This window comes from Copidosoma floridanum, unplaced genomic scaffold (genome assembly GCF_036245765.1).
Source record: "Copidosoma floridanum isolate Cflo_tuat_1 unplaced genomic scaffold, Cflo_Japanese_pri ptg000007l, whole genome shotgun sequence".
Lineage (NCBI taxonomy): Eukaryota > Metazoa > Arthropoda > Insecta > Hymenoptera > Encyrtidae > Copidosoma > Copidosoma floridanum.
The window spans coordinates 5,105,221-5,118,050 of NW_028321884.1; the positions used below are offsets into that span (position 1 = coordinate 5,105,221).

General features: G+C 40.9%; 2 protein-coding genes across 2 annotated transcripts; both read right to left on the bottom strand.

Annotated features, from left to right (window-relative positions):
• Positions 1 to 3,889: 3,889 nt before the first annotated feature.
• On the bottom strand, positions 3,890 to 5,711 carry LOC106636675 (cilia- and flagella-associated protein 298-A). The gene is made up of 6 exons (XM_089588868.1): positions 5,573 to 5,711; positions 5,312 to 5,461; positions 5,144 to 5,229; positions 4,911 to 5,081; positions 4,144 to 4,359; positions 3,890 to 3,949 (listed from the first exon to the last, which is right to left on the bottom strand). Exons 1-6 carry the CDS (start codon positions 5,709 to 5,711, stop codon positions 3,890 to 3,892), a joined length of 822 nt encoding a protein of 273 aa, XP_089444994.1.
• Positions 5,712 to 6,776: 1,065 nt separating this feature from the next.
• On the bottom strand, positions 6,777 to 10,634 carry LOC149375339 (pyrokinin-1 receptor-like). Its single transcript, XM_089588869.1, has 4 exons — positions 10,168 to 10,634; positions 8,093 to 8,496; positions 7,796 to 8,019; positions 6,777 to 7,034 (listed from the first exon to the last, which is right to left on the bottom strand). Exons 1-4 carry the CDS (start codon positions 10,632 to 10,634, stop codon positions 6,798 to 6,800), a joined length of 1,332 nt encoding a protein of 443 aa, XP_089444995.1. The 3' UTR covers positions 6,777 to 6,797.
• Between the last annotated feature and the right edge of the window lie 2,196 nt (positions 10,635 to 12,830).

Sequence of the window (12,830 nt, forward strand, 5' to 3'; positions counted from 1 at the left end):
ATGGTCAAGTATCGAGTACTGTGTTTAAAAAAAATAATAATAAATAAAAATAATCAAGATTCGTTAACTCGTAAATACAAAAATATGAACGATTTCACGTGTAACCCTGGAGGGGCCAAAAATATTAACGCACAAACTGCTGTGCATCTCTGAATATACGTGGCCTTCAACAGCGCTGCGATCACTCGAGTCACTCGACCGTATCAACAATTTGTGAACATTGTATTGATTATTTGAAATTTTCATTATAAATTAAGTAAATTAAATTCTAATGGACATGCTTTTGAAGTGTGGTGTTACTTTTACACGCCAATTCTTCAAACTTCACGTGCTTTCTCCATGTAGCTATTTTTAAATTAACCTTTTTAACTGATTCAGCAAAAAATTTAGATAGTTAATAATTGTTTAAATAAAATTAAATTAAAAGTGACGTCTATACGCTTATGAACAATAATGTACTTATTCAATGTGTCTAAAAGCATGAACTGAAAGGTCATATCGATAAAAACACCCATAGACTTTTACAACACAAAACGAGACTGTGTGGTCTTCTGATTTGGAATTATTAGAACTGACTTGATGATCATTCTGACAAAAAATGAACTGCCTTTTTTGTTACAAATTCACGTGTATTCATCTTGAAATAATTTATCATTAAACTCATTCGTCATTGAATTAAAAAAAAAAAAAAAAATGAGTATAACATTGAAAAAAATCATCGTAATCAAAAAGAAGCACTTAGAAGCGTCCAAGCTGCTGGGGAGCTTGCAGGCAACAAAGTGAAGTGAGGCGGGACTGCCGCTGGCGGCGCGACGCTTAGCTCGCATTGTAGGTATATATTACGCGCACAAGGCATACGTATATAGAATAGCCTGCACGGCTACGTTATAGAACTTGCATATTTTTATCGATTCTACTAAAAAATTTACGACTACAGCTATTTGAGATTACACCGATTAGAAAGTACGAACATTCATTCGAGTGTGTTTTCGAAAATGGCATTAATTACCGAAACCATGTTATAGTATTATAACAATCCCATACGATCACAAATAAAATATCAGTGGAGGCATTTTTCGTTTGATTTTTGCTTGGAAAAACAGTTGATGCTACCCATTTTTATCGTTTAGATCGCGTTTTAGAAAAATTAATTCAACTTGTATAATCAATTCGTAATTGTAGACGAGTACCATATCAGTGTCGCTTTTCTTGTGTAAGTGAATAACAGGTGGATGTCATGTGGAAAATGCTTTCATCTAATGAACCAAAACATAATATAAATGTGATATATTTTTTCTTTTTTTCTACTTTTACGCAAGTTTTATGAGCTATCTTTATAAAAGAACACTGAAATTGAAAATTTCCAGTCTACAAATCTCGATAAAAAAGAAAAACCTTTTACAAGAAAGTTGATGAAAAAAAAAAAATTACGAACGAATACACCAAATATTTATAAATATATACTGTGCTCTACGTGCCTTCTTCTTTCATTTACTTTTCATGCGATTTCAACTGTACTATGTGCACATTAAAAAATAAAATGAAAAACCAAGAAAAAATTGGATGATTTTTATGCACTATGTACTACTCTACCGGCAAAAATTATTGCTATACTTCGATTACAAAGTGAGAATTACGCGAGTAAAACTGTTTTTTACTTTAAAATTTTGTTAATACTATTTACTGTGATTGTACCGAAAACTTTACCTCACCATTTTGATTGATTGTATCTACACTTGGAGGCATATATTATTGTCACCGTGAGTACGGCGCAATATTTTTGTTAAACATTAGCATGTGTAATATGGGTGTTTGTATAATTACATCTTCTGTCGGATGATTATGCCATTTTTGTCATGATATTAAAATACATTTTTTAATCAAAGCAAATTAACTTCTTTTCCCTTCCTCTGTCACTATACATTTCTTGAACTATCATCGCAAATACAACTAATTATCAGATACAACGAGGGTAAAACAAATTGTTTGGCTCATTTCAAGTGTCACTGTAGGGTTGGCGTGTTCAGCGTCACTTTTCTCAGCGAGACCAGGATTGCGTGTACAAACAAACATAGTTTCAGCAGCAGCGTGATGTTGGCTCCAATTTTTTTTTTCTTTTTTCATTTGGAGTTATGAACGGTAATGAAAATTGAATTTCCAGAAGATTGGATTATCGATTGGCGTGAATTTCCCGCTGCCCTGAAGTTCACTACAAACGTCAAGTGGCTGGATCGAAATTACGAAAGGTAAAAAAAAAGTACATCTGTACTTTGCCTCCACAAATACCAGCAATCCCCGTGGGAGGGAAAACTAGAAAAAACCAAATGATCTTGCCACAAATCAACCCCGTCTCTACGTAGAGCTTTGTGGTGCTCTTTTTTGTCTCTCCCCGCATCCACTTACCCCTAAGTATCGCACCCGAAAGCAATAAAGATAAATCGATTTCAATAACATCCTCATTATCCCGTCCATATATTCCACTTGCAGTGACATTTCTCAACAGCAAGTCGTTGACTCGAGTCATACCGTCTGGGCCTCGTTTCAATGAAATTTCTTCCAAGGGAGCCCCAAGCGTCGATGACTCATCCCTTTTTTCCTTACCCGCAAATCGATACGGACAACGTACCATGGGCTCTACGTAATCGCGGCTAGAAAACCGGGACGAGCTAACCGGAGCGGCGATACATGATCTACTGCGAGATCCCAGCCATTCATTATGAATCTCGGCTCTGTCGTTGCTTTTAATAGACTGTTGTTAACGACTGCGCTGTTATTGAGAGAAAAAAAGGCTGGAGGTTTTGGTTGGCACGATTTTCACTTTACATGTAATAGTTAATTTTTTTTAGTGGCTAAACTCGTCTCCGTCTGCGTCACTTGCACCCTCGAGTTCTTTCGGCTCTGGTTTTACGCGACGCGACGCAATTCCAGTTCATTAAACTCGGATGTATTCGCTGGAGGGCTCGGATCGGATTGACAGTTTGTATGTACATATATACATACATACATACCGCGAGGGGTAGGAAGTAGGGGTCGGCGTGGGCGTCTTACGCACGTACCTTATTACTTTGGAATGAAATTAGTTCCACCTGCTCGGGGAAATTGATTTTCTACCCCGGAGATTGTGAGATTTGGTTATTTTTTAATTCTCCCCCACAAGTGGCTGGTTGGTTAATACTATGGGGGTGGCGTGAAACGTGGTAGGATCATTCTGTGAGTTAATGGAAGTGGCGATCGGAGCTAAAGAATAAGGTGAGATTATCTAACGTGATGTAAATATTTGATGAGTAAAATTTACGTGCTATCGTTTCTCTTATTTTTTTGCGTTGCTGGAGATAAAACTATTTTCCATGATTGGGATTTTTTTTAGAATTTTCTTTATCTTTCTGAGACAATGCTCATATAAATCAGAAGTGAAATGGAAGGTCATTTTTTTTTCTTATTTCGTTGGGAATAAATGTACTTCTTTATAGCTCCATAGCAATATTTTTCTTTTTTTCTTCTATCTGATAAAAAAAAAAAACTCACGCACAATATGAGATATAAATTGTATATACTGCTGTTCCACCATAGGACGTGATTTATATATTATTTTCTACCCAACTTGGGTAGTTTATAAAACAAAAAACAAAATATAAGTCACTTTTATTTTTCACTCTTATTAATGCTAGAGTTTAATAAAAATAACATCTATTAAAAGTTATACATAAAACTTATGGTAAAATAGTGTGAAATATTTGCGTACAGATAGTTGGTTTAGGTTTGTAGATTGGCTTATGAAATAATGACATCTCAGACGTATTTTGCATTATCCAATTGTTAAACAACCATTGTCATTTAACATCCAAAAATTTTGGTATGCAAAAAAAGTTCACCACTTACCTTGCTCGTCCTACCAGCAGATGATAATCGAAATACTAATCGATATCGTAATGAGACCATACATCAACATCTCCTCAAAACATAAAAAATGAACACGAATAGCTTCAACACACTAACGTATGGAAAATAACGCCATACCGTAGAATCTTAACATTTTTACATCAATACCAAAATAATCTCAGCGCCTTAGCAACAGCTGATAAGGTAGAAACTCGTTCATGACAACGTCAAGTATATACCACGTGGATATCACGCCCCACTTACCTTCAGCTCCTCCTGGCGCCTGTGAGCTTGTAGCATGAGCTGCTTGCGATCGTCATCCGTCAGAACGGGCTCGCGCGGTGGCGCCCCGGAGCCGCGCTTGGACAGTTTAACGACGATTTTGGTCTTCTCGTTGCTGCCCGCGAATTCCTTCAGCTTACAGCCGCGTAGCAATTCCTTGCCCGAGAACCACAATTGGGCCATCTGGAAGTCGATCACCTGCAAGCGTATTCTTTGCGTTAAAAAAATTTTTTTTCCTCTTCAACAAATTGAAAAAAAAAAAAAAAAAAATCATTTATTTTAGATAAATTCAAGAGCTTCCACTCGACAAAGGATTACAGTCCCCCGCTATATTTCTTCAGAATTTCGGGAGCGATACATCACCCGGTATTTTTAATCTCGTAATTTTACCGGCTTGACACACCGCGAGACTTTCAGAATACGCGTGACATTGGGAAAAGAAAGAAAGAAAGAAAGAAAAAAAAAAGGCGAAGACGCGCGTAGCTAATTGATCGCTCTGTGAACCCGCGCTAAAAATACCCAATTCACCGGTGGAGGAGAACCGAAATTCCGTGCTTTGGAAATAATTTTGGAGCTCATTCGGCGATAAAAGAAAAAAAAAGGTCAACGCTCGGCTGGTCACTGGGTTCGCGAACACAAGACCATTATCTCGTCTCTCGCAGAGCGGCGGTTCTCGCGTGGTGTTATATAATTGACATCTGGCCGTACGGAGTCGAACGAAAGCTCGTAAACTAGAGCAACGATACCACCTCGAGCGAGGCGTGGGTCCCACTGAGGTCCTCGTTGTTTTCGAGCTCCAAGCGAATGACGTCATGGGGTGGCAAACCCATCGGGTACACGATCATCGTGGCTCCCCTCAACACGTCCAGCGCCTCTTGGACGACTCTCATGGTCACCAGCTTGTCCTGCTCGATTAGCTTCTGCGAAACGAGAAATACCCATTTGTACGATTGACCACTCTTCCATTTAGACATGGGTATACCTTGGATATCAAAGCCCGAGCGTCTTCGATGGCCTTTTTCACGACAGCCTGCATGTTCTCTTGGGGCTGCTTGCCGTTCCTGCGTCCTGGGATGGGGTGACAAAAAAAAAAGTAACGATTAATCCTGTATTAACAATAAAAACTAGCTGGGTTCGAAAGAAAATGTACCCATGACGTCTCTGTTGAAGGTCCAGCCACCCGAGGGTATGCACTTTTCGCCCCACTCATCTGTCAGGTGGAGCTCTTCGATCTGGTCATCGGTCAGGCCTTGCATGTTTGGCGGTAGCATCGTACCGTGCTCGGCCAGGTCTTCCAGATCTGTTTGCGAGACAACAGTGATTAAAATACGGTATTTTATGGCTACCGATTTTCAGGATACCACAATTTTTTTAAGAAAAAATGTGGGTGCATAGAAAACACAGTCCCTACCGTAACAGAGTCTGGACACTTTCAGCCGTCCGTTATGAATGGCTGTTACTTCTTGGATAATTTCGTCGACCTTTGCCTCCACGCTGGTGTCGTACAAAAACAAGCTCTCGGTTTGCCTCTTTACGTGTAGCCTCACCATGTTTTTTTCTTCTTCTTCTTCTATTTTTTTTTAATCCACTCGATGGCCCACCAAATTACTTTGATCGAACAGGAGTAGGAGGAGGAGGAGGAGGAAAAAAGGTTGTTATCGCTCGACGAATAATAACCTCCACTTGTGTGACTGTTTACGTGCAAGCATCAACTGAACTCCTTGACGACCTTCGCTTCGGCTAAAGAGAGAGAGAGAGCGAGTGATGTATTTCTCCAGGCAACCATGTATATATGTATACACGGCTATCGACCAAGCAGCAATTGTCTCCCGGCGACGATTTCAATTGATGGGCATACACACAGTTAGCACCGGTGTGTGGCCGACGGCTATCGTATATCGTCATCGGTAATTTGGTCAAAGTGTGATAAATTCTGTTCTCCCACGCGTGCCCTACCCATTGCTTTTTTTTTCCCCCCGTCGTTTGACGGTAGTTTACCGCTGTTACATCAAACGGGATGCCTCATGAGGCGAGTACAGCTTTTACCGAGTGGATTAATTGTGTTGTTGGAAACAATAGGGCTCATGAAAAATTACTCGCTGTTATCTCTGCGTATATCATGATGTATATTTTTAGATTAATTGGTGTCTTTACATAAGCATAGTGGGTAACGTTGGGTTTGACATTTACAAGCCGGTCGGTGGCTGGCTAAGCTTTTGAGCGATTGATTGAAGGACTCGATTTGTTTGGTGGGTTAAAGTAACAAAAATTAAATTATATAAAAAAAAATACGTTTATGTATTACAAAAGTATTTACAATTGGATGATTGTAAAATTCAAACACCAAAGAAAACAAAGTATCCATGAAAAAAAAAAAAAAAATCTCATTGTTTCCTTTGAGCTTTGTTACGTATCTCTGGCATCCTACGAGTTTTTGTCGATTATTTGGCAAGTTCGGGAAAGAGGAGCAAGTAAATATTTACAGGGTAGGTGTTTAAATACTCGACGAGCTGAGATTTTACAATCGAAACAAACACATGGTAATCAACTCCCGCGGTTTTAGCGGCTTAATACACCGTGGCGATTGAAGCCGTCAAACATTGTTAATGTATATGGGGACGTGCGCACATGTGCATTCAATCGAGATCGGTATGCCGGTCGGTGGTGCTGTAGCGCAGAAGAAGCGGGTTAGCGCCGGCATTGGCCGACGGCGCCAGTTTGTGCGTCTCCTCGCTGATGGACAGCGAAGCTTGAGGATCCCCGACGGCGAGGGTCGTCGTGCGCGGGTAACGCGCCACGCTGCTGCTGTACACGAGCCTACAAGGGCTGCTCTTGGGGAGCCTGCGGTCGCTACAGTGCTTCGACAGCATGGCCTGGAAGAAAATAATATAAAAATGTAAAAAATTACTTGTATCTTGCGTCACATGCGAGGAAAAAGCTCTGGACTACAGGGACGAGAATGTAAGTGGCTGTATCGGTTGTTTCGTGCGACGAAGGGTGGTGGTGCTCGCGCGCGCTTCGAGTGTACGAATGTAGGTGGTTTAATAATCTTAAAAGGATCCGCGCGAGATTTGGCTTCCCCTCGTCCTCGATTTACATTCATGGATAAATTCACCTTGGAAGTTTTGTTTTTTTTTTTGGGGGGGGGAGCTTTTTTTCAAGGGAGGCGCGTTTTTCTTCGCAAAGAGCAGTTTCGTCGGGTGTTTTGAATATTTTTTGCGATAACTATAAATATACAAGCTTGGATAGCACCTCGGGGCATTTATTTGCCACGGGCGTTGGGAAGTTATGGATTTTTGCAAGCTTACAAACTTTGACGCTTCCAACTGTAACTCGTGTGTGTTTGGCGTGGAAATTTTTTTTTTTACGGATTGAACGACATACTATTTGGAAGCTTTGTTCTGTCATCTAGGCTCTTTATGCGAGTGAAATTGGGAAAGTCATGCGTTTGAATAACACGTATGGATGCTTCTACGCATATATTTGATCACAATCGTTACAGTCGCGCATACATTGGTATTATACCGTGAAATTAAATGCGTGACCTAATCGTAATTACCTTTTCATGTACGAAAATGCTTGTTAAACCAGACCCACTTTGGGTCAAAAAAGACAAATCCAAATTTTCACTTACCTTAAAAGCTTCGCGGAACTTGTTGGACATGATGTTGTACAGCAGGGGGTTTATCGTCGTAGACAAGTAGTACAAAACCCCGGATATGTAAGTGAGCGCGGTGTAGAACGGCAGTACGATGGTCCTCTTGCGCTCGTCCTTTTTGTTTCTCTGGGCGTAAACGGCCAATAGTCGTTGGGCGTGAAAGGGCGCCCAGCAAATGAAAAACGCCACGACCACCGCCACTGTGTGATCGAAAGGACGATTAAAAAGGGTGTTACTTATTCTTACGAAATGACGAATCATTTAAAAGCTCACCCAGCATTCTAATGACGTTCCTCTGGGCGCAGCTCTTGGCTCTGATGTTATCCGAGTAATCGTAATTCGGTATGGGATTCCTGTTGGAGATGCTCAAGAGCCTCGTATTTTTCAGTTTCAGGCCAATGAGCATGTATAGGACGACTATAATGAGCATCGGGACGACGAAGAATAGTACACTCGAGATTTCAAAGGCGTGTTGGATGGAGGTTGGTTTGACGGAGCACATGGCACTGCTGTCGATGAACGTGCCGTTGGACGATTTTTGGTAGACTATGCCGAATTGTATGGCTTGAGGAATGGCCAGGCACAGGGCCAGGCACCAAATGGCGATTATGTACTTGACGGCGCGCGACAACTTTGACATCGTGTGGGATAGAAACGGGTGGCATATGGCTACGTATCTAAAAACAGAGGATCGATTTGTCTCTTATCTGCAGGTTTTTATTTTAATGCAGAGTGTGAAAAAAGATACTCTCGATGACGCCTAACGTTATTAAGTCGTGCCATGATTTTCCGTGATCAAAATGAAACGTAAAGGCGTGCTAGTACGGAAATTTCAAAATCTCTGAAAATTCAAATTCAAAATATCCACCTACTAACCATACTCGAGTGACAACATTTTTTGTTTTTCAGTACATTGGAACGCTTCAAGGGAAAATACCATACCAAAAATTTTTTTTTCAAATTTGGGATTTTCGGGAAGAATTTTTCATTACGAAATATTAAGAGAGTGGGCTAAAATGTCGAGGAATGTGAATTTGAATTTTGCTCCAGCGCGCCGTAACTCTCAAATGTTCAATGAAATGCTGAAGTAGCGCGATGTACAATTTATGATGCGTAAAAATGACCCATTGAGAATTACTGTGTGTATTTTTGTCGGAAATTGCTTTTTGAACAAAAAGTAGATACAGACAAGTTACGGTCAGCCCGAAGATTTAAAAATTGGGAACTGTAACCAATGAAAAAATAATAATTGTATAATTTGTATAAGGTATAAATGACCCAGCAATTTTTAGTGTGCGTTTTTTTGTCGAAAAATGCTTTTTGTACAAAAATAGATACAGACAAGTTACGGTCAACCCGAAGAATTAAAAATTGGTAATTGTAGCCAACGGAGAAATAACAACTGTACAATTTATGATGCGTAAAAATGACCCATTGAGAATTACTGTATGTATTTTTGTCGGAAATTGCTTTTTGAGCAAAAAGTAGATGCAGACAAGTCGTGATCAGCCCAAATAATTAAAAATTGGTAATTGTAGCCAAAAAAATAATAATTGTATAATTTATATTAAATACAAATGACCCAGCAATTTTCAGTGTGCGTATTTTTGTAGAAAAATGCTTTTTGTACAAAAAATAGATATAGACAAGTTACGGTCAGCCTGAAGAATTAAAAATTTTTAATTGTAGCCAACGAAAAAGTAACAGTTATATAATTCATGATACGTAAAAATGATACAAAGAGTTTTAGTGTATGTATTTTTTTTACCGAAGACTGCTTTTTGCGTAAAAAGTAGATACAGACAAGTTACAGTCAACCCGAAGAATTAAACATTAATAATTGTAGCTACCAGAAAAATACTAATTGCACAATTTATGATGTGTAAAAATAATCAAGCGAATTTTTATGCGCCTACGTATTTTTATACCGAAAACCGTTTTTTGCACAAAAAGTAGATATAGACAAGTTACGGTCAGCCCGAAGAATTAAAAATTGGTAATTGTAGCCGACGAAAAAGTAATAGTTCTATAATTTATGCTACGTAAAAATGACCCAGTGAGCTGTAGTGTACGTATTTTTGTCGGAAATTGCTTTTTGCGCAAAAAGTAGATGCAGACAAGTCGTGGTCAGCCCAAAGAATTAAAAATTGGTAATTATAGCCAACGGAAAAATAACAGTTGTGCAATTTATGCTACGTAAAAATGACCCAGCGAGTTTTAGTGTGCGTATTTTTTTACCAAATATTATTTTTTGCGCAAAAAGTAGATACAGACGAGTTACAGCCAGCCCCAAGATTGGACATTGATAACAATTGTAGCAAACGAGAATAACAATGGCTCCCACGAACCTCTCGACCGTGAAGGCAGTGATGGTGAGCACAGTGGCATTGGCCGAGGTCTCGGCAGCGAAGCTCTGCACGACGCAAAAGGCCTCCCCGAATATGTAAGGGTAATTCGACCATATGTAGTACATCTCGGACGGAAGTCCGCTCATGAGCAGCAGGAGATCCGACACTGCTAGGCTGAAGAGGTAGTAATTCGTGGCGGTGTGCATGAACTTGTTTTTCGCGATGACGATACAGGTGGAGACGTTGCCGACGAGACCGGTGACGAAGATCATCGCGTACATCACGGTTATCGGGACGACGATCGACAGCGAGTCCCGGTGAAGGCTTCCCGGGTTGCTGGGGCTGTCGGCAAGGTTCAGCTGCTTCCGGCTACTCGTCAGGGCCGCCGCTGTCAAGTTCTGCCAATCGAGGCCACCCGGCTTCGCCGTCAAAGTCCCAAGCTCCGCCTTCACGTTTTGGCTCAGCATTGTCGGACCTTTTTTCTTCCCTACCTCCTCCTGGTGCGCTTACATTGTAAAAACTCCTATTTTTTTGTTTAATTTCAAAGTATCCGTGGTAGAGCCATAGTGTGTGTGATGATTCTTTTCGAGGTCCTGTGTAACGGTACACCCTCCTCCGGTGCTCCTCCAAAAAAGCGTCCAAAGTATATCGCGCGCCTGAAATATTCGACGTGCGCACGTACACCGGATAACTTTCTCATACGTGCATCGATCGTTAATTTTAGCTGCTTTTGCGCGAACCTCTGCTCGACTCACTGCTGTGCGCAACGCATTTTCCGCCCAATTAACCTTGGGGCTGCAGTTATTGTTCCCACCAAAAAAAATGAAAAAAATGAAATTCACTTCATCACACGCATACACGTTGGTGTGGTTTCAACGACGTATTTACTCCCCGGTAGGTCCTCCCGAGGAATTTTTAATAAGACGCACAGCCACGTCCATTGTCCGAGAGAACCCCGGGAGCGGTTGTCAGTTCTCTGGCGCCGGCGGATGTTTACTCCTCCTCGCGCCGAATGTGCGCGAAATTTCTCATGCACCTCCGTCCTATTAATCACGCGCTTGTTTGGTCTTCCCCCGGCCTTGTGCGAAAAAAAGCACGTATATTTCCCTCTCCCCGCCAAGAACGCTCGATTGCCACTTTTTGTGTTGTTTGTTTTTCAAACTGTGCAAAACTTTTCAAACTGCAAACTGTACCGATCGGCTTCGGTGCACTCCGGTGGATCGGAGCAGGTGCGCGCCGGTGGATTCACTCCGCGAGCCGGATCGAACTTTCACCGCGTGAGAGTATATCGACGCAAAAGGGCCGAACGAGTGGAGGGGCAAGGAAAAAAAGACACGCGGACGAGAACGCGTGGCCAGCGCACGGGCAGCTGCACCGGTCTAACGCGTTCCTACCACGGCGGCCGAATCGAGACTCCCTCGGGAGTGTAGTGGCAAGCGGCTCCTCTCCGCGCTTGCTTACTCCGACCGGCTCGCTCGAGGGGGGACGGACGAGCGTGTGGATGCTGTATACTTTGCACTACCAGATAGAGAGAGAGAGGTGTATGGCAAAAGAAAGCGCGGGAGAGGGAACCCGTTTTGCGTTCTGGGCGATTATGGCGTAAAATATCCCTAAATGGCCAGTCCGCGGAGACACGTGTCTGTGCGTACGTGTGTATGGTCTGCGAAGTTTTGCTTCTTGTTTTTTGCTCGAGTGTGTTTATCTGGAATTTGCTGACGGAGCGTGGGGTTGGAGGTTTTTTTTTCCAATGGGAGAGAAAAATAAAAAAAAAATTGATTGATTTGCGAGTGATTAATTGATTCGAGACTAAGCGACGTGGCTGGGATTCGAGTTGCACGGGATGAGCGAAATTATTATTTTTCTGCTAATAGAATAGTGGATATTTTTGGAGTTGGCTATTTTTACGGCTCCCGGCGTTTCACACTTGTCATTTGCATCGAAGACATGTGTATTTTTGTAAAACCATCAATGGCCCGCTCGGAAGCTCTAGAATGTGAAATAGTGGGTTGTGGCTCAGAAAAAAATTCTACCTATTGCTTACGAATCACACTATTATTTTTTTTTTTTGCTTATTAGTCATTTTTACGCACCAGCTTGGACGTCCTTTCACTTTTTTTTACGAATGAAGATTAGTTTGAAACGAATCATCTCTTTATACACCATCCGATAGAAACTACATTATGTTACTAGTATGCGATCTATATAATAATAATATATTAAATATTGTTTTTTCTTTTTTTTTACAAATAGACATATTTGTTTTGTCTCATTTTGGTAATGGTTTGAAATAATATAATTTTCGGACTGTACTTTTCCCTCATACGTCGTTTCGATATCTATCTTCATTAGGTAGGACATGAAAATTAATTGAAATTGACTGTCTTCCAAGGGCCTCTTTATTAAACTGGCGCGTCGCCACAATATAAATTTCGTCAATTTCGCATCATTTGCAGCAGCCAATCAGCGATAAAAAATACATCCTCGCTATACAAGTACATTATCGTCTATGATGTACCTCGTGATGCACGAGGAAACGTAGGAAGTATTATTACTATTTTTTTTTTGTTATTAGATCGAGTTAGATATACTAGGCTATGTACCTAGTTATTTGGAGAATTGGGAGTCTGTAAATAATAAGTCATTTTTAGACACTCGTTGTATTC

Excerpts from the sequence above, each read along its gene's own strand:
- LOC106636675 (XM_089588868.1), bottom strand. The coding sequence starts at position 5,711 with ATGGTGAGGCTACACGTAAAGAGGCAAACCGAGAGCTTGTTTTTGTAC. Across the intron at positions 5,082-5,143 it reads CTCGGGCTTTGATATCCAAG|AAGCTAATCGAGCAGGACAA; the intron begins GTATACCCATGT and ends CTCGTTTCGCAG. Across the intron at positions 4,360-4,910 it reads GGACCCACGCCTCGCTCGAG|GTGATCGACTTCCAGATGGC; the intron begins GTGGTATCGTTG and ends ATACGCTTGCAG.
- LOC149375339 (XM_089588869.1), bottom strand. The coding sequence starts at position 10,634 with ATGCTGAGCCAAAACGTGAAGGCGGAGCTTGGGACTTTGACGGCGAAG. Across the intron at positions 8,497-10,167 it reads ACTGCCTTCACGGTCGAGAG|ATACGTAGCCATATGCCACC; the intron begins GTTCGTGGGAGC and ends CTCTGTTTTTAG. Across the intron at positions 7,035-7,795 it reads AGTTCCGCGAAGCTTTTAAG|GCCATGCTGTCGAAGCACTG; the intron begins GTAAGTGAAAAT and ends ATTTTCTTCCAG.